This window comes from Anticarsia gemmatalis, chromosome 30 (genome assembly GCF_050436995.1).
Source record: "Anticarsia gemmatalis isolate Benzon Research Colony breed Stoneville strain chromosome 30, ilAntGemm2 primary, whole genome shotgun sequence".
Classification (NCBI taxonomy): domain Eukaryota; kingdom Metazoa; phylum Arthropoda; class Insecta; order Lepidoptera; family Erebidae; genus Anticarsia; species Anticarsia gemmatalis.
The window spans coordinates 1,022,797-1,045,068 of NC_134774.1; the positions used below are offsets into that span (position 1 = coordinate 1,022,797).

The 22,272-nt window shown below is 38.6% G+C and overlaps 1 protein-coding gene across 9 annotated transcripts in view; it reads right to left on the reverse strand.

The window, feature by feature from the left end:
• The window catches only part of hrm (solute carrier family 16 member hermes), a 64,932-nt gene that overhangs the window by 20,051 nt on the left and 22,609 nt on the right, over positions 1-22,272 (reverse strand). For 2 of the 9 annotated variants that reach the window (XM_076133846.1, XM_076133852.1), the window contains exons 3-7: positions 8,342-8,461; positions 6,779-6,922; positions 6,038-6,164; positions 5,405-5,584; positions 3,987-4,113 (exon numbers count right to left, since the gene is read on the reverse strand). In XM_076133846.1, coding sequence (XP_075989961.1) covers positions 3,987-4,113; positions 5,405-5,584; positions 6,038-6,164; positions 6,779-6,922; positions 8,342-8,461 — 698 coding nt within the window. Of the gene's footprint in view, positions 1-3,986; positions 4,114-5,404; positions 5,585-6,037; positions 6,165-6,778; positions 6,923-8,341; positions 8,462-15,288; positions 15,465-15,756; positions 16,172-20,964; positions 21,107-22,272 lie in introns of those variants that run through there. The other 7 variants (XM_076133850.1, XM_076133849.1, XM_076133848.1 and 4 more) reach the window with 7 other exon arrangements.

Sequence of the window (22,272 nt, forward strand, 5' to 3'; positions counted from 1 at the left end):
GTTTTGATTATGGCATTTTAAATTATTTTTTTTCAGCTTGAGCTTGCCATATACCGGGCACTTTACTAAACTACTACTTTAGAGCATATTTTAATAAAAAACTAGTTGACCCGCGCAGCACGCAATTTTTTTTCTACATAAAATCCTTTCCCGTGTGTTCCATTCAATCTTAATGTCCTTGCCGATCCGGCTACGGCGGTCAATTTCATTGAATCTGGCCAACGATGCAGGACTTTGTTTATAGTGTCCAAGTGGGTGCACAATACACAAGAGCACTTGCTATTCCTCTCATAACCCGGTGGGGCGTGAGACGGATAACCGACACGACCAGTGAGAGGTCAGGCGCAGGACCGACAGCTTTAAGTGCTTTTCAACGACTCAAAGGTCTACGACCTTAACTAACTTTGGGCAATTTAAATTCTTAACAGAAAAGCCCAGAAATAGACGCGCCAAAGAATAAATTACGTAATAGAAAAGTTCAAGAACATATTTTGGCCTGACCCGGAAATCAAACGGGAGACCTGCTGCGCGTAACAAATCAATATTTACATTATTATACCATATACCGTTATTAAAACCACATGCCCCAATTTAGATAAAAATAATAAATAAATTTTACCTTGCAAGCTGTGATGTAAAGAACATTTTGTCATCAAATAAAATTGAACCTTATACCCCCGGTTTCTGAGGTACATTTAGCGGTAGTTTATCTATTCAATAGCGTTTAAATTCATATAAAAAACGCAATTGAAAAGATAAACTTCCGCTAAATGTACCTCAAATAAGGTGTGATTTTATTCGATAACGGTGCGTCGTTTACATCAATCAAGCTTTTAAATTTTGATGTGACCTCGAACATAAAAAGAGATTTAGTTATCAATTTTCACCTTAAATATTGACATTTGCCGTCTATGTTAAAGAGTAACTTTATTGACTTAAAACAGTCTTATAACGAAACGTAGTACCTAAATGTTAATTACATAAGTTAATCATCGTAACGGTGAAATTAATTTTGACCTTACGAATAAATCTCAACTCGGAATTTTTTATGAATTTTATTAATTCAGCTTATAATTGTATAAGAATGTTTTTATTTGGAAAAGGTGCAGTTTGGCTCTACATATGCTTGGATTCTGAGGTACATTTAACTGTAGTTTATATATTAAAAAATACCGTTTTTTTAGCGTTTAAACGCTATTTAATAGCTAAACTATCGCTAACTGTACCTCAAAAACCGGGGATTATACAAAGAAATATAATCTTGATAATATCGTAAGATCTTAAAACTGGAAAAGCCGTGGGATCTCGGACTTTCCGGACGTTCCGGCTGCCAAACAAATTAGGCTACAGGTTCGTTTAAAATTAGGTCACGTATTTTGTAGTTTTGTTACTATATTCTACTAAAATAATGTTTGGGAAACCAAGGCCGACATATAAATACACATATAACTAATAAAAATGGATAGTCGCTTACTTTATGTGTTTGATGTTCACCGTCAACCGCCATTTTAAAGTTTCATTTTCAAAAAAAACACTTCATTTTCATAAGTCTTAAAAATTTCGCGTTTTAAAAAAAACTATTGTGAAAACGCTTCATGATAATATAACACGACTTGTGCCCGGTTTCTGAGGCACATTTAGCGGTAGTTTATCTATTCAAAACTGTCATTTTTATATGAGTTGAAACGCTATTGAATAGATAAACTACCGCTAAATGTACCTCGGAAACCGGGGGTTATTCGTTATAACGAATTTCAACAAGAATTATAACGGGTAGTCATAACTGCTATTTTTAAATAACGTTTAACGATAACTGTTATAACAGTTTCTGAAAACGGTTAATAACCACCTTTACACACACACTCTATCGCGCATGAAACAACAATCGCTTGTGTAAGGAGAAAGCAAAGAGCCGTCACCGCGCTCACCTCCCCGCGCCCGCGACCAACATCGCTCTCTCAGAGCGCGCTGCAAGCACTAGCGTTATACTGTACCATACTAGGAACCTGCGATACTGGGTGTGTGGAAAGCTGGCTATTATATTATAACAGGTTCTTAAAACTGTTATTTTTTTATAGCGGTTTGTAATAACAGTTATTTCGTTATAACAGTCTGGTGTTACAATCGTTATAACGGTGAAATGTAGCCGAAACGTCAAGCTAAAGTAAGGAAAAAGGCATGATTGCGTTTCTCGTGTTATATTAAAAGGTACACTAATAAAATTTTTAACTTTCGCGTTGCATGTTTCTTGCAATGGCCAGCGTTATAACCCATTACTGTCCCACTGCTGGGCAAGGGTCTCCTCCCGGGATGAGGGAGGGGTTAGACCTTGCTCAGAAGCGAATTCGCCGCAATTCTTTCCCGCGATCGTTCTGTTCACAAGATGCATAAATTTCGGGCCTATATACGCCTAAAGAGCTAGCGTGAACCCTGTGTACGCGATGTATAGGCGCCTAGGATAATGCACGAACGAATTCGCTTATTTTGGACACCATCATAGGCCTTAAGTCCACCACGCTGGCCAAGTGCGTTATGGAAACCATTTTGTCCCCTTTTAGTTGAAATATGTTGGTCTTTTTGCCGTGCAAGAGACCATATTATAATTTCTTTAAAGACTTTCCTCGCGGTTGAAATAGTGGTCTGAAGTTTAGTTAGATTGACATCATGCAACGCGAAAATTTGTAAAGAATTAAAAGTGTTTGAAATAAATCGCGTAATAATGTAATAAGCTTATAAAATAACGTTAATTAATAAAATCTTAAATTTAATTTAAAAATGGCTGAAAATTTAACCCTTTTTTAGTAATATTGAGTAGAATAAAAGATTTCACAGTAGATATTTTTTCCTGAATATTATTCCTCTAACTAACAACATATTTTTAAACAAAAATGCCGTTTTTTGGTTGGTATTTTTTTCCATAATAATTAATTGGAAAATAATTATTTTACTCAATATAAACGAGTCACTCGGAATTTTCTGATTCGCGATACAAAAACTTCGTAACATCATATCTCATTGTAAATACCAGTGAGAGGAGATAAAAACATTATTTTTCTCATTCATATTATTCCACTATCATAGTTTTACTCGAAATGATGGCTCGATCGAGTAAGACTCATCACAATATCACTCACTACCTGTTATCTACACACAGTCACTTATTCTTCTTATCGTATGGTTAGTGGTCAACCTAGTGTCAAAGTAGTTCAAACCCGAAGGCCTTTGACGTGGTTTAACGACTGTTATCTTAATTGACAACAACCGGGACCGACATTTTACGTGCCCTCCGAAGCACGGAGACGCCCAGTTCAAATACCACTATGCGGTCACCCATCTATAGAATGACCACGCCAAAGGTTACTTAACCCACAGATCGTTTACCGACCGGTGAGCGCAACTGTACATATGACATGGAGTAAATAATTTAGAAATATTGAAAATAAATTGTATATTTTTTGGTATTTATCTCATCCCACTGGTAATTTTAAAATGTTCCTTATATTAATAAGTAACTTAGAATTAATATTAAAGCACATTTAAAGCTATTTATTTTAATCAAAAAGTGGTATTTTGTGAACAAATCTCTTGGTTGAAACGAAAGTGTAATTATTTTGAGTATCTAAAACAGCTGTGATAGCCGAGTGGTATAAGTTAGCACCTCCCACGCAAGTGGTCGCAGGTTCGAACTCGAGGCAACACACCAATGACTTTTCCAAGTTATGTGTGTATTAGAAATAATTGTCCCATGTGAGGAAACCTTGCATGCCTAAAATTTGTTAAAGACATTTATTGAGGGCATGCAAAGTCCCCAACCCGCACTTGGCCAGCGTGGTGGACTCAAGGCCTAACCCCTCCCTCATTACGGGAGGAGACCCTTGCCCAGCAGTGGGACATTAATGGGTTAATTATTTTTTTATTTTATCTAAAACACAGTCATTTGTAACAAGAGAGTTATTCACAAACCCCTCAAGATGGACTGTCCATACCTGTTGGTTGTCCTCATCTTCCTCAGGGTCCTTGTACTTGCGCACCATGTGTTCTTCCACGGGCTGGAAGAGGAGGGCCGCTGCCCATACGTTCAGCATTATGCCGCCTAGGATTAGGACTGCCCCTCTGAAAAATAAACAAATGTGTTTAAAAAACTTTGAAATTAACTAGACTGACGGTTTTTCGTCCTTTTCTAGGCTCGGAGTTCATAAGGTAAATCTATACTATTCTATTCTGTCGTATGGTTAGTGGTCAATCTGGTGACAAAGTTGTTCAAGCCGCACGAAAGGCCTTTGAAATGGCTTATCGACTGTTATCTTAGTTGACAACAACCGGGACCGACTTTTTACGTGCCCTCCGAAGCACGGAGACGCTCAGTTCAAATACCACTATGCGGTCACCCACCTATAGAATGACCGCGCCAAGGGTTGCTTGGTTAAGTTGTGCTGCAGTTGCGCTCACCGGTCGGTAAACGATTAGTGGGTTCACTAATCGTTTACCGACCGGTGAGCGCAACTGGCTATGAGCGCTATCTATACTAATACTAGCTGACCTGGCAAACAATGTTTAGTTATAAAAATTATAAGAAAAAAATAGTGTCACTTAGGGGTATGAAAAATAGATGTTGGCCTACTCAATATGTTCACAAAATTTTATGAGAATCGGTCAATCCGTTTCGGAGGAGTACGGTAACTAACATTGCGACATGGAAATTTTATATATAAGACATAATATCACGCCTTTATTCGATAGGAGTAGGCAGAGACCAAAGGATGTCACTTGGTACAATCCTCACTGGATCCAGAAAAAATATAGGCCCGGGATTTGAACCCGAGATCTCTACGCGACAGTTGCAATTACTGACAGCGACTATTAAACAGGTAAATAAATAACATCACTTTTATACAAACAAGTAGGTTTAGGCAGAGGTGTACAAAATACACTGGCGTTTCTACAATTACAATTTACAGAATTTCTGCCTTAATAATCTTGTCCCAGGATTCGAACTGGAAACATTTGACTAGCACAGGACATTTAAATTTGATTTTGAGTTTACGTGACTAATACTAAACCGATTTGGGTATTTTTTTTTTTGGACAATTCAACAACAACACACACGGTCATTTGATTCCAAACTAAGCAGAGCTTGTACTATGGTAACCAAATAACTGATAAACATAAACATACTTATATACTTCTAAATACATACTTATATAGATAAGTTCACAACCAGGCTCAGAACATATACTCGTGCTCATCACACAAAGATATGTTCCGGGTAGGATTCGAACCCACCACACGCGGCGCTACGGTTGTCGCGGCGAGGTGACCGCTTAAACCACTGCGCCAAACGTGCAGTTTCTTTAAAGTAGAATTTCAATAATTAACTACCAAAAAAACAAAAATCTAAACTCACTTATATCCATAAGTTTCCAGCAGGTACCGCAGTACGGGCGGCAGTATAATACTGCCGAACGCGCTGCCGGACATACAGATACCGTTGGCGAGCCCGCGCAGTCGCACGAAGTATGACGTCACTATGTACACCGTCGGCGGGAACGCGAGCCCCGCGCCCGTGCCCACCATCGCGCCGAAACTTGGGACCAATCATACAAACATGGTCAAAACATGCGCCTAAAGTTATGTACCCCCATGTGTCTAAGAACCCCTAACAAACATGTTCTCTTAGGGGGCATGTGCTCCTATAGCCATAGGCTCCTATTAGACAAATACACCCTGAGTGTAATATAGCCATGAGCCCCGATATAACATGCCCCTATCAGTCATGTGCCCCTATGTCATATATCCCTAACAGCCATGTGCCACCAGGAGACCTGTGGCCCTAAGAGTCGTGTATCCCTAACCACATAATTACCCAAATATGACTGACTACCTACACTGTTTTACTCACTGAATCTAGTAGGTATTAAAAAGCTTTCACTAAGTGATAATAAAAATATTAATATCTGCAAGTCATATAACACTCATTCACAGTTGTACCCCTATCAAATACAATCAATCATGTGCCCCTAAATGTCCCAATACTCACCTAAAATACAAATAAGTGATAGAAAACGCGCAGCTACTAAATATCATGCCGAACGCGGCGAAACTGCCGCCGATCAACGTCACTGTTCTGTACGACCATTTCACCGATAATATTGATGATAGGGGACCTGGAAACAAAGAAAATAGAGAATTTAACAGCTGTACTGAATCCTGAAAATAACTGTAGTGGAAAAAAATGGAAAGAGCTTATTTTGTTAATGTAGTGGCATGTAAAATATGGCCCGTCATAAAACACATTGAAAACGGCTAGAGGAGGCTTTTGCCGAAGGACACATTGAATTACGTGATATATCGCTCGTGGCTTAGTTAACAACAGCTGCGCGGATCGATCTATGAGGTTAAGCTACGATTCCGAGGTTGTTTTATGGATTGGTGACCATCTAATTCACATCGAGTTCCTCCGTGTTTCGGAAGGCACGTTAAATTGTGGGTCCTGGCTGTCATTTTCAATCTCTGACAACCAGTCTTACAAAAGGTACCTATATGAAAATAGAAAAAGTGCTCTTCTGTTTCGTCTTCTTATTTACTCTAAAATTACTTCAGACTAAATAGCATACTGAAGCTTGGCGAATTTAACGCTTAGTCTTATTAATTTATTAGGTCTTTTCAGTCTACGCACCCAGAAGACTGTTTAAGAAGCAGCACGGCGCTACGATAGCTACTAAAAAGATCAATTCTCCGACTATATTCATGGTCTACTCGGTCTTTCCAGTCTACTCACCAAGACTACTGTACAGGAAGTAGCACAGCGCCACGATACCGGACGACGCGGACGCGCTGGATTGGAACACATCGTTGAACTCCACCAGCAGTACTCCGAAAGACTTGATCGTGCCCGGTATTAGTATGTTCACTAAGGTCGCACCTGAAATTTAACAGTTATAAACATATAACAAGCCTTCCTTATGTTTGTGTGGAATTTTGATAATTGAATACAAGAATATCATGTCTAATCTTTTCAAAGGCCTGTAGGATTTTTCTTCCAGCTATCTTTCCCATTTGGAGTTCGCACTGAGAAACTTTGAACTGTTATAAAAAAACTTAAGTCAGTCAGGCGTTTCAGTCTTCAAATTTTGAGTCTTCAATTACCTACTAGTTTAGTTATTGAACTAGTAACTGAACAAAACAGAATTTCACATTAATAATATTTTTTCAAGTCTTAGGATGGACTATTCCAAACTTTTGTACCTACACCTAATCTTTGTTTTCACGTGGCTAATGCATTAGGCATTTAGGCATACACCTGCACTTTGGGTGGAGTGCAGCGTTCCCTATGTGGGACTCTCCCGTCAGAAGGGCGGGCATATAAATAATTATATATAACTCAAAGGTGACTGACTGACATAGTGATCTATCAACACACAGCCCAAACCACTGGATGGATCGGCCTGAAATTTGGCATGCAGGTAGATGTTATGCCTGTGTCATTTTAAAAGATTTTGATCAATTCTACTCCCAAGGGGATAAAATAGGGGAAAAAGTTTGTATGAAAATTCTGTTTTGATTCACAAACCACGCGGACGAAGTCGCAGGCAAAAGCTGGTTCAAACTAAACCGCCACGACCGGATGCCGAAGCATGCACCGCAAGCCGCACGCCACGCGGATGCCCCAATTTAGGCTAAGTTCAGCTAGTATTGTCTGCATAGACAATCTAGTATTGTCTATGCTGTTTACTTCGATCCTGTACCGCGCGGTCGAAAGTTCCGCGCGATCATATGAACTTAGCCTTAGGGCTCCCTCACAGGGATGCCTAAGCACCCTATAACTGCCATAGGCCGGACACAACCGCCTATCGACAACCCTTGAAGGGACCTTTTACTACTTTTCAAGCGTAGTCCTATGTCCCCCCTACTTTTCAGGCCTAGTCCTATAGCCTATAGTACCACTACAAAGAGCGTCTAAAATGCCATTACTACAGCTTTGTCCTTGCATCTGCGAATTCTTGCTCTAAAATTCTTTTCTGTTCTCCCATAGCCCCCCTACTGTTCAGGCCTAGTCCCCTATAGCCTATAGTACAACTACAAGGAGCGTTTTTGTCCTTGCATCTGCGAATCCTCCCCCTTATAATCTTTTCTGGTCTCCCATAGCCCCCCTACTGTTCAGGCCTAGTCCCCTAGATCCTGCAGTACCACTACAAACAGCGCCTGAAATGCGTCTATAGCATTGACCTTACATCTACCCATCTTACCCCGTCTCCTTTTGGTCTCCCATAGCCCCCTACTGTTCAGGCCTAGTCCCCTATAGCCTATAGTACCACTACAAAGAGCGGTGGTGGTGGATTACCTACGAGAATACACCATCCCCACTTGCCGTCCGGCGGGACCATCTCCCAGTCGCGGGCCGGCGCCGGGCCGATGGTGAACCGACCACCGCCGACCGCATTGCTGTCTTCTGGGAGTTTTACTGTGGACAAGAGAAAAAGATTAGTTTATACATGTTTGACTGCCTCCGTGGCGCAGTGGGTAAGCTGAGCCTTAGGTCAACTTATCCCACTAGAAAAATTGTACTAGGACATCTCATCCCGCGGGATGAGTTGTCCTAGTACATTTTTTGAATAGGACAATTCATCCCGCTGATATATTTTACGATTTGTACAGACTTGAAAAAAAGTGGTTCACGCACATAAAGGCTGATTAAATTATTAATTAATTAAATAATATTTTGTGTGTATTCTCCTGACGCACGTTCGATTCCCACACGAATTATTTGTGCGATCAACAAAAAGTGGTTTCGTGTCTGATTGTACTTTGTGTCCGTTGTTTGTATGTTTGTAAAAGTACCCGCGACACAAGAGCAAATCTTAGTGCAGGAGTTGTCTTTAAAAAAGAACATTAATTACATTGCGTATATTGCGCGGTCGGTAGTGCATGAATCCCACCCGGGAATAATCTTTGTGTGATGAGCACGAGCATTTGTTCTGAGCCTGGTTGTCAATGTATCTATATAAGTATGTATTTACAGGTATAAAAGTATGTTTATCAGTTATTTGGTTACAGTACAAGCTCTGCGTAGTTTGGAATCAAATGACCGTGTGTGAAATGTCCAAACACACATTTTATTTATCTACCTAGAAAACTTTTCCACTTAGACAAACAACAGCTCAATAAAATCTAGACTAGGCACATGTCTGGCTAAAGTTACATCATCTAGGCTTCCATTTGGCAAAGATACTGCCATTAATCAAACCTATAGAAAATACGCCCACGATATTTATCTTTGTTGCCAAGGACGTTGCTATTTAGTGTTATAGGGCAAAAAATAAGTAGGTTCAAATTTAACGACAATGAGATTGAAGTTATGTGTGTCTTATCTATACTAATACTAGCTGACCCGGCAAACGTTGCTTTGCCATATAATAAAAAAAATGTGTTACTTAGGTGTATGAAAAATAGATGTTGGCCGATTCTCAGACCTAGTCAATATGCTGCTCACAAAATTTCATGAGAATCGGTCAAGCCATTTCAGAGGAGTATGGCAACGAAAACTATGACGCGAGAATTTTATATATCTATACTAATATTATAAAGCTGAAGAGTTTGTTTGTTTGAACGCGCTAATCTCGGGAACTACTGGTCTGATTTGAAAAATTATTTCAGTGTTAGATAGCCCATTTATCGAGGAATGCTATAGGCTATATATCATCACGCTACGACCAATAGGAGCAGAGTAGCAGTAAAAAATGTTACAAAATCGGGTAAAAATTTGACACTTTTAAAAATTCTCTCTTATGTGACGCAAGCGGAGTGGCGCGGGTCATCTAGTATAAGATAAAATAAGACATATCTATGTACGTAAGCATATAAATACTTATGTCGTGGGTTCGATTCCCACACGGAGCAATTATTTGTGCGACCCACAAATTGTTTTGGGTCTGGTTGTTCTTTATGTCCGTTGTCCGTATGTTTGTAAAAGTCCCTGCGACACAAGAGCAATTCTTAGTGCGGGAGTTGTCTTTTTAAAGAAAACAAAAAATAAAGAAAAGGTCATTACTCCACTTTTTTCATAATTTCCTTCAAACCAGTTTTTTACAATCAGTCAGTGAGTGTCAGGTTTAAAAATATTATTACTAGCTGACCCGCGCAACTTCGCTTGCGTCACATAAGAGAGAATGGGTGAATTTTTACCCGTTTTTGTAACATTTTTTACTGGTACTCTGCTCCTACTGGTCGTAGCGTGATGATAGCCTTATAACCTTGCTCGATAAATGGGCTATCTAACACTGAAAGATTTTTCAAATCGGACCCGTAGTTCCTGAGATTAGCGCGTTCAAACAAACAAACTCTTCAGCTTTATAATATTAGTATAGATAAGTTTCAACTAAACTGCTAAGGATATTAGTATTAATTTCCTGAAATATTCAGGGGAAGTTCATTACCCCACTTTTTTCATAATTTCCTTCAAACCAGTTTTTACAATCAGTCAGTGAGTCCGTAAGCGTTTGGTTTAAAATATTATTAATAGAGTACCACGATTCATCTGTTGGAGCGATGCCAATTTTGGAACTGGACACGTCGAATATACGGAAAGATTATTGGGAAAGCATGTAGGATGAGAGAATGTGGGTAATTATATATTTTTATAGCGGCCCGCGTCGGTTTTACCTAGTTTAAACAATTAACTAATATTATAAAGCTGAAGAGTTTGTTTGTTTGTTTGAACGTGCTAATCTCAGGAACTGATGGTGCGAAATGAAAAAAATATTTTACTGTTGGATAGCCTATTTATTAAGGAAGGCTATAGGAGCGGAGTAGCAACGAAAAATGTTTCAAAAACGGGGATTATTATGACCTATTCTCGCTTATGTGAGGTAAGTGAAGTTGCGCTGGTCAGCTAGTTATATAATAATATATTTTTACTAACGGCCCGCCTCAACTTCGCCCGGATTAAATAGTTATTTTGCAAAAGCTTTACAACTTTTACACATAAACGTTTCTCTTGAATCACCCTATCTATTAAAAAACATCATCGAAATCGGTTGCGTAACTTTAAACATACACACAGACATAGGGGCAGACGTGGGAAGTGACTTTACTTAACCCTTTGACCACCACGGTCGGCTATACTCGACAAATCAGAACGTGCTCACGACGCTTTCGTCGGCAAATGTCGACAAAAATATAGTGTCGTGAACGAATTCTGATTTGTCGAGTATAGCCGACCGTGGTGGTCAAAGGGTTAAGGCAGATAGGCGAGTGGACCGACAAACAGACAGACCGATGGACTATCTAAAAGACGAGATTCTAGTTACACCTTTTATCATAGAAAACTCAAAAAATACATATTCATTTCCATATTTTAAACCACAACGCTGCAATCTGAAAAGTCCATAAAACAATTTTAACTGCAACGAAACATCGTAACGAATTGGCTCGCAGACTGTTGCCAAAACGGAGACACAGTTTTGTACAAGAATACGGCAATTATGAGCTGACCCTGACTGGGTTACTGGGTTAAGTGAGTGAGGATGTTACTCTTTAGTACTGCGCAGTCGGTTAAAAGACTAAAGTTCTAGAGGCTTATATCCGGTACTAGCTGACCCGCGCAACTTCGCTTGCGTCACATGAGAGAGAATGGGTCATAATTTTCCCCGTTGTTGTATTTTTTTTTATTGGTACTCAGCTCCTATTGGTCGTAGTGTGTAAAGTGATTTTTGGTAGCCTCCTTGACGCAGTGGTTAGGGTGCTTGCTACGCTACTACCATTGCGTCGAGAAGTCGTGGGTTCGATTCCCGCACGGAACAATTGCCACCCACAAATAGTTGTTGCCTGCTTGTACTTTGAGTCCGTTGTTTGTATGTTTGTAAAAGTCCCCGCAACGCAAGGACAATTCTTAGTGTGGGAGTGGTCTTTTTAAATACTAATAAATAAAGTATGTTTCTATACTTTAAAAAGTCGCAGTTTACTTACATTTTAACACCCAACAAATATAATCTTCCAAGCAGTTCTAGATGTGACGCAATGACCTCGTAAATTCGCGTGATCATCACCCATTAAGTTTCCTATCGCCCCCGGTGTTAATTAATCATTCATCTAATCGTTACATTATTATAACATTACTGCCGTGTAGTTTGGAAACAAAAAAATGTATTTTGGATGTAATAGGCTCTGTTCTTTTTATCTTTTTAAAGACGTGACGCAGGGACTTTTACAAACAAACAAACACAACTGACAATCAGATTCGAAACAATTATTTGTGGATCTCACAAATAATTGTTCCGTGTGAGAATCGAACACACGACTTCCCGACGAAATGGTAGCGGCGTGGTGACCTAAACCACTGCGCCACGGAGGCAGTGTTTGTAAATGGGTGTTTCTGAGGTAAATTTAGCGGTGGTTTATCTATTCAAACTGTTTCTTTTATATAAGTTTACACGCTATTGAATAGATAAACTACCGCTAAATGTACTTAATAAGTGAAATAATATAAGCTTAAAAGCCAAAATCCTGACAATTGTAAGAAGTGAAGTTACGACTTACAAACCTAGTGTAATGAGGTCACCAATAAAATAAAAGGAATGATTCATACGCGTCTGAAACAGCTATTAATGCTATAATAGATATTTAATAAAACAGCACTTAGCCGTAATTTTTATGGGTAATAACACATTTTATAGCGAGGGATTACGACATGAATTCATTTCATTGGAGAAATAGACATTCTCTTAAACCGGCTATGACATTGTCTCGTCAATAAAATATTATATCAGTCTAGCCTTTCTTCCAACTATACTGGGGTCGGCTTCCAGTCTCACCGGATGCAGCTGAATACCAATATTTTACATGTAGCGACTGCCTATAAGATCTCCATAACCCATCTCCAGTTACCTGGGTTATAACACGATACCCTTCGGTAAGACTGGTTGTCAGACTTTCAAGCTTCTGACTACTTTTAACGACTGTCAAAGATCTTTGAAAATGACAGCCGGGACCCACAAATTAACGTGCCTTCCGAAACACGAAGGAACTCGATACGTATAAGATGGTCACCCATCCACGAAATAACCTCGGCAAGCGTAACTTAACCCAGATATCGATCCGCGCGCCTGTTGTTAACGAAGCCACGAGCTCCTCACTTATTCCCCCAAATAAATCATCCGAGTTTCTATAAGAATTAAACGCGTAACCCTATAACGTAATTGTTATGACGTAACACAAACTATGACGTCATGAATGATGCCATACATTTTACAATTATCATCATAAGGACTGTTCAAGTATTACGTGAGCATTAAGGGGGTGGGGGGGGTCTTTGCTTTGCTTTTGTTGGATGACATGGGGGGTAGGGGAGTCTAGATGTTGATTACGTCATCGGTAGTTATTTACTTTTAATTAAAATTATTAGTAAGTTAAAGTTAAAAAAACAATACATTAATTGAAAAATGTTTACGTTAGCATATGGGGAGGGGGTAAAAGCTTTGCTTACTTTTGCTGACAAGGGAGATGGGGGGGGGAGTTAATCTTTACTAATATTATAAAGCTGGAGAGTTTGTTTGTTTGAACGCGCCAATCTCAGAAACTACTAGTCCGATTTGAAAAATTCTTGCAGTGTTAGATAGCCTATTTATTGAGGAAGGCTATAGGCTATATATCATCACGCTACGACCAATAGGAGGCGAGTACCAGTGATTTTTAAAAAAAAAACAGGGAAAATTATGATTCTCTTATGTGACGCAAGCGAAGTTGCGCGGGTCAGCTAGTAATTGTTATAAATCTACTTACGTAGTACATGAACGGCCCCATACAAGCTCGACAAAACCCTCTCCCGTATGTTTTCAAATGAAATTAGTATTATTTCTGGATACTGTATATAATCGCGGCTTTTGACTTATATTTTGTTTGTGTATCTTCACGCTTCTTGAAGTGGTGTAAACAGTACTGTCTTTAGAAGAAGGTCAATTAAATTTTTGAACTTTACAGTACGACTGAAGATATCTGATTTGATTCCTGTTCGTTAAAGCAGTATTCATAATTGAGTAGTTGACTATCAGTCAGCTACTCTTTATGAAATGTCAAAAACACATTTTAGTAAAGAAATACGACATAGTAACGTCACAGTTACGCATTTTCGTTGGTATCAAATGAGTGCCTAACATTTATGGGATCCACAAATATGCAATTGTTTCGGTTCTTGTTGTACTTTGTGTTCGTTGTTTGTAAAAGTCCCCGCGACACAAGAGCAATTCTTAGTGCGGGAGTTGTCTTAAAAAGAAAAATAAAGATTTTGAATACAAAATGATTAAAGAAAGAGGAATTCGAGTCCGGGAAACTCCCATAACAAAATCTATTAGAAGTATTTCATTTCATATTTTTCTCTGAAATGTCAACGCACCACGTTGGCGCGTGACTCATCTCAGCTGTTTGTGACGTCATCACTGTAAAATTTTACAGCTTCATATCATTTGAAGACTACGTGTTATATAGATACTAGCTTTTGCCTGCAACTTCGTCCGCGTAGTTTGCGACTAAGGACAGAATTTCCATACAAACTTTCATCCCCTATTCTATCCCCTTGGGGGTAGAATTGATCAAAATCCTTTCTTAGCGGATGCCTACGTCATAACATCTACTTGCATGCTAAATTTCAGTCAGATCCGTCCAGTGGTTGGGGTTGTGCGTTGATAGATCACTATTCCCCGGTTTCTTAGAACATTTATCGGTAGTTTATCTATTCAATAGCTTTTTTTTATATGAGTTTAGACGCTATTGAATAGATAAACTACCGCTAAATGTACCTCAGAAACCGGGGGTAAGTCAGTCACCAAAGTCAAAGAATAATTTGAGTCTGGGGAAACTCCCATAGCAAAATCCATTAGAAATATTTCATTTATTTTTCTCTGAAATGTCAACGCACCACGTTGGCGCGTGAGTCATCTCTCAGCTGTTTGTGACGTCATCACTGTAAAATTTTACAGCTTTCGTTTCATTTGAAGACCGCGTGTCTTAGAGATATATATTTTTTATGATGTTTTTTCTTGTAGTCCATTGAAAAGTGTGTATTTCTTGTAACCAGTTGTCCTGTATGACAACGTGTATGTATGTGAATGAAGCAAGGGAAGGTTGTAAGGATCGTACCAAGTGGCATTCTTTGGTCTCGGCTTACCCCTATGGGAAGGAGGCGTAAAATATTAAAGTCCATTCAAAAGTTACGTGTAGGAAAACGTTTTTTTACATAACAAGCAAACATAGAATTAAAACATCACAACCAGAGCTAAAAGGCTTTTTTTATCCTACCTGATAATTCTTCGTTTTCAATAATTTCCTTGCTCATAATCACTACTTAACACAGTTTTTTAAAGAATAAGAAATAATTTATAGCACACAATGTAGATGGGTGACCGTTTTCATCTAAAAATCACATTAAACCTCGGTCCCTGTATATGTCAATTAAGATAACAGTCGTTAAAGTTCTATACAGACGGGGGGAGGATTATTGTGTATCTCAGTTGACAACTATTTGAAAGCAACTATGCTGTACATTATAAGGAGCTCGTGGCTAAGTAAAAATAGCCGCGCGGATCGATCTCTGAGATTAAGCTACGTTTGCAGAGGTTATTCTGTAGATGGGTGACCATCTTATACATATCGAGTTCCTTGGTGTCTCGGAAGACATTAAATTGTGAGTCCCGGCTGTCATTATCAAAGATCTTTGACAGTCGTTAACAGTAGTCAGATGCTTGAAAGTCTGTCAACCAGTCTTACCGAAGGGTATCGTGGTATAGCCAGGTAACTGTGTTGTGGAGGTCAGATAGACAGTCGCTCCATGTAAAATACTGGTATTCAGCTGCTTCCGGTGAGACTGAAAGCCGACTCCAACATAGTTGGAAGAAAGACTAGACTGATGAGTTGTCAACTGAGATGCTCAATACGCATGCTAAGTGTTATCCACTACCGCGGTCTTCTGAAATTTCTTGTCAGGCTTTTAAACACATCGAAAGCCTTTAGCTTCAAACAACTTTGACACTAGATTAACCACAAGAAAAATCTTCGAAAATATAGTTTTCTTATTTGTTTTTAAATTATTTGTTATTCTCAAAACGCGTGCACTTTTGTAATAATCGTATGTAAACTGAAATCATTGTTGCGTGTGAATGTTTCTGCGTGATCCATGTAAATGATTGGAGGTTTGTTCAGACGGGTGTAGTGGTGTGACGTCATGGATACCTCAAGAAAACCTGCCAAATGCGAGTCGGACTTCGCACACGAAGGATTAAGTACCAAAAAAATACGAAAAATACACGTTGATTGTATGGGGAGTGGACCCCCGTTTTTATTTTTAGTATTTGTTGTTATAGCGGCAACGGAAATACATTATTTATGAAAATTTCAGCTTCCTAGCTATTACAGTTTATGAGATACAGCCTGGTGAGGCCGGGACTCCACCAAAGCGGAGACGAGACGAGCGGAGAGGAGATGTTTTTTAAACAACCAATAGAATTGAGTTATTGACACGTCTCCTCTCCGCTCAGCTTCAGTGGAGATCGCTGTGCGGAGATGTGTAATATTTGTATGTCGCGATGGAAGCGGAGATGTGAGCTGTGCGCGGACGACGCGCAGTGGAGACGAGAGATGTGAGCGGCGTGCAGTGAGCGATGTCACCCTCCCCCCTCTCGCCCGCTAGCAACCCGCAGAACCCCGCGCGCGCGCCGGCCGGCCATCTTGCTAGTACCGTGCGCGCGAGCACACGCTTTTATCGCACAGCACACAGCACACCGCACACATCTCCGCTTTGGTGGAGTCCCGCGAGCTGAAAAACATCTCTTCTCGCACAGCACACAGCACACCGCACACATCTCTGCTTTGGTGGAGTCCCGGCCTGACAGACGGACAGCGGGGGCTTAGTAATAGAGTTCCATTTTTACCGTTTGAGTACGGAACCTTTAAAATTATTTTCACATTTAAATCTGAAGGTATTAAAAAAAAACAACAGCTGAAGATGCAAAAATTTGATAAAAAATTGAGACTTTAGCTTCCATCTATGGGTAAAAAAAGACATTGAACAAAACACGTTAAAATCCCACTTTCATGATTTACAATATTATGACGTCATGAGCTAGTAGAGTCAGCTCCACTTCAATAATTTACAATACCATGACGTCATCAGCTAGTAAAGTGAACTACTAACACCGTCTGAACCCGCATCAACGAATATTAATCACCACTTATAATGAAGGCTATATTTCTTAGCAATTAGTTAACAATATGATAGCCTAGTGGTATAATTATTTGACCCAGTATGCAGTAAATTCCGGTATATTAGTAACTCAGGAATAAAAATCACAATAATAGAGGCCAAAGAAGTTTAGAAAAAACCACATTCTTCTTCACAACTTCTAAATGTATTTTCTTCACAGACCTTAACACAAAGCACAGAACGGAAGAGTTTTATATAATTACTAGCTGAGCCGCAAACGTTGCATTGCCATATAAAAAAATATTGTGTCACTTAGGTGTATGAAAAATAGATAGTTGGCCGATTCTCAGACCTAGTCAATATGCTCACAAAATTTCATGAGAATCGGTCAAGCCGTTTCGGAGGAGTATGGCAACGAAAACTGTGACGCGAGAATTTTATTTATTAGATTGATTTATTCATAAAACAACTAACTATTGCATAGCGCACATGATGTCAAATCGTATTATATTTGCGTAAACAACATATCAATTTCTGCCTACATAACATAGTAATAGGTATACAGTTATTTTCCTAAGTAAACATACCTACGACATATCTATACTATATACTACTTACTATATACTATAATACTATAATATTATAAAGCTGAAGAGTTTGTTTGTTTGAACGCGCTAATCTCAGGATCTGCGGGTCCGATTTGAAAAATTCTTTCAGTGTTAGATAGCCCATTTATCGAGGAAGGCTATCCATACTAATATTATAAATGCGAAAGTAACTTTGTCTGTCTGTCTGTCTGTCTGCTACTCAATCACGCCTAAACTACTGAACCAATTTGCATGAAATTTGGTATGGAGATATTTTGATACCCGAGAAAGGACATGGCAACTGTTTTAATGACGGATATGCCTTAGCGCGATTTCGTTATATTATAAGTATAAATAATTTTGAGAATATTTTTCGTGAAGAAAAAGCATATTTTATATCATCACGCTACGACCAATAGGAGCAGAGTAGCAGTAAAAAATGTTACAAAAACGGGGAAAATTATGACCCATTCTCTCTTATGTGACGCAAGCGAAGTTGCGCGGGTCAGCTAGTAAATCATAATAATACGACACCGATATATCGAGTTTATTATTCACTCATGGGATCAGCAGACAAGCCAGTTGTGCTCACCGGTCGGTAAACTATCTGTGGGTTAAGCAACTTTGGCGCGGTCATTCAAAAGATGGGTGACCGTGAGTGGCATTTGAAATAAGCGTCTCCGTGCTTCGGAGGGCACGTAAAAAGTCGTTGCGTTGTTGTTAATTAAGATAACAGTCGTTAAGCCACGTCAAAGGCCTTTCGGGCGGCTTGAACAATTTTGACACTAGGTTTAACGACTGTTATCTTAATACACAACAGATAGGCCCGACTTATTACCGTTACCGAGACGCTCATTTCAAATACCACTTTACGGTCACCCATCCACAGACCAACCTTGGCGAGCGTAGCTTAACCTCAAAGGTCTATCTGCGCGGCTGTTGTTTACTAAGCCACGAGCTCCTATATATGGCACAAGGTTCATAGATGACCAATTATGTATGCACCGGACATAAGGCATGGTAATCGACAGTTTCCGATAGCTACTCGAGTTAGGCTATCTATCTCGCTCTCACAGGTAAAGATAGATAAGGATGGATAGCATTGTCTTTATAAGGAAACAATTACTGAACTAATTTTAGTTATTGATTATGGGATGTGGAAGTTAATTGTGTTTGGATGACACTGTATGGGAGGTAGTGTATATATATGACTGTTGATTTTGAGGTCTCGGGTTCGATTACCGGCTTGGGCATTGTTAAAGGCATTTTTTAATTTATCATGGAATATCTAATATATAAAATTCTCGCGTCACAGTTTTCGTTGCCATACTCCTCCGAAACGGCTTTACCGATTCTCATGAAATTTTGTGAGCATATTCGAATCATATTTATATGGCAAAGCAACGTTTGCCGGGTCAGCTAGTTGATTTTATAAATCTTATGTTCCTGTATGACTACATGTATGAATATAAATGAAGCAAGGGAAGTTTGTAAGGATCGTACCAAGTGACGTTCTCTGGTCTTTACCTAGCCCTATGGGAAAATGGCATGATTTCATGTATGTATGTTTGTATGTATGTACGCATAAATATACGCATGTATGTATTACAAAGTAGCTTTTTTGGCCTCTGCCTACCCCTATGGGAAAAGGCGTGATTTCATGTATGTATGTATATTTGTACGTATTATAAAGTAGCTTTCTTTGACATCTGTCTACCCCCATGGGAAAAAAGGCAAGATATTATTTATGTTTGTATGTATGTCTGTATGTATGTATATATAGATAAACTAGTACATTAAGTACATAACTACAATAACTATCATTTATAACATCACTCTGATAAAAACATGCTATTATACGTTAAAATAGGTCACTGATAGCTAATCTAATGATAACGGTTGTAAAACTTTTATTATGCAGAGAAACATTATCCTTTTATAAACAGCTGGGTAATATACTGTCCCACTGCTGGGTAAAGGTCTTTTTCGGAAATGAAGGGGTTAGGAAAGAACTTATTATTGTCTCATTGCTGGGCAAGGGTCTACTCCCGAAATTAAGGATATATCTATGTATCTATCGTATGGTTAGTGGTCAACCTAGTGTCAAAGTTGTTCAAGCCGCCCAAAAGGCAGGGCAAGCTTCGGAGGGCACGTAAAAAGTCGGTCTCGGTTGTTGAGAATTGAGATAACAGTCGCTAAGCCACGTCAAAGGCCTTCGGGCTTGAGTAACTTTGACACTAGGTTGACCACTAACCATACGATAAGAAGGAGTAGTTCGTACGTTTGAAATGGCCCCAGTATAGGTATGTATCGATAGCTTATTTAAGTACAAATGACGTTTAAACAATCAGTCTTGCTGTTTATTTATAAATGCGAAAGTTTATGAGTATAACTTTCAGTTATTTTGTTACACTTTCGGGGACTGGACGAATTTTAATTGAATCGTTAAATCAAAATCAAATTGTAATCAATTATTCATTTAAGTTATTTTGTAAGTAGCTGCTACCTACCAACAGTACCGAACACACTTTGGTCATAACATAATTTAAATCAATATATTAAGGTGCAGGTTACATCTATACTAATAAAATAAAGCTGAAGAGTTTGTTTGTTTGTTTGTTTGTTTGTTTGTTTGTTTGTTTGAACGCGCTAATCTCAGGAACTACTGGTCCGATTTGAAAAATTCTTTCAGTGTTAGATAGCCCATTTATCGAGGAATGCTATAGGCTATATAACATCACGCTACTGTCATAAGGAGCGGAGTAGCAACGCTAAATGTTACAAAAACGGGGAAAATTTTGACCCATTCTCTTAGGTGACGCAAGCGAAGTTGCGCGGGTCAGCTAGTCTATACTAATATTATAAAGCTGAAGAGTTTGTTTGTTTGTTTGAACGCGCTAATCTCAGGAACTACTGGTCCGATTTGAAAAATTCTTTCAGTGTTAGATAGCCCATTCATCGAGGAAGGTTATAGGCTATATATCATCACGCTATGGCCAATAGGAGCAGAGTACCGGTAAAAAATGTAACAAAAACGGAAAAAAATTTGACCCATTCTCTCTATTGTGACGCAAGCGAAGTTGCGCGGGTCAGCTAGTAGTTTATAACCTGAATGAACACAGGATACTTTTACCCCGAGAAATCTTTCACGTGGGAAAAAGCCAATTACTAATACAATTAAAAACATACCTCTTAGTTTTTTATATTTATTCTTAGCCATAATATTTCACTCAAACACCGAAATTTTCACTTTTATACACTGGTAAATAACACTTCAACTAAATTAATTAATATTTGTAAAAAATACGGTAATAACTGATAAATTGTGTGCAACTACCCGCGAATTATCCTTTAAATTAATATGTTGTCTATGGCTTCGGCTTTGGACATAAGTCTTTTGAGATCATTGATGTTACCGATGAAAAAGATAAATAGTAAAATTACTATATTAGTGTTAGCAGATTGAAATGAAAAGGCCATGATTATATTAAATTTGTCATTAATTAATTAGTTTTATTAATTTTTTGTTTAACAATATTCTAGAACCAATTATATTTTTGCTATACTTGACAATATTTCGAATGCGTTTGTGGACTAAGTGTCCTAATAGATGGGTATGAGAATGTGCTATCAAATAAATAAATAGTTTATAAATTCTACTAATATTATAAATACGAAAGTTTATGAGAATGTATGTATGTATGGATGTTTGTTACTCTTTCACGCAAATACTACTGAACCGATTACGATGGGTATATAGGTAGCTGAAAACCCAGAATAACACATAGGCTACTTTTTATCCTGGAGTTACCGAGGGATCGGGATTTACACGGGAAGGGTTTCCACGCGGACGAAGTCGCGGGCGGCCTCTAGTAAAAAAATAGTTTATCAATTATGTATAAATAGATGGAGCTTAATTTCCTACTTCTTCCTCTCCAAAAACCCCCAACCCGTACTTGGAGATCGTGATGGACTTAAGGAAAAATCTTTGCCTCATTACGAGAAGAGACCCTTGCCCAGCAGTGGGACATTAATAGGTCATTATTTTTCTATATATAATTCTTCTGTAAGTGTGTGTCACTGAACTTCTCTTAAGCGACTGGACCGATTTCGATGTTTTTTTTGTGTGTGTTCAAGGGGATCTGAGAATGGTTTAGATTATTAAATAAAGTTTAAAATTTTCAAATTAAAGACGTGTAGACAGGACAATGTCTGTCGGGTCCGCTAGTTTTTTTTATAAAAATAAATATAAAATCAAATAAACCTTGTCATTTGTTACTAGGCAAGATAAATAAATTGCAAATTTATGACCCGCTATTTTTCACACCGGTTTTAATGGAGATTCAAGCTACGGTAAACTGCACGATACTCCAAGGTTAAGCAACTTAACAATATTTAATATTGACGTACAAAACTAATTTTCACACCTTTATTTGTACAACAAATATATTTTAAATCCGGTAGCACGATAGAAACATGCAGATGACAAGTTGTACG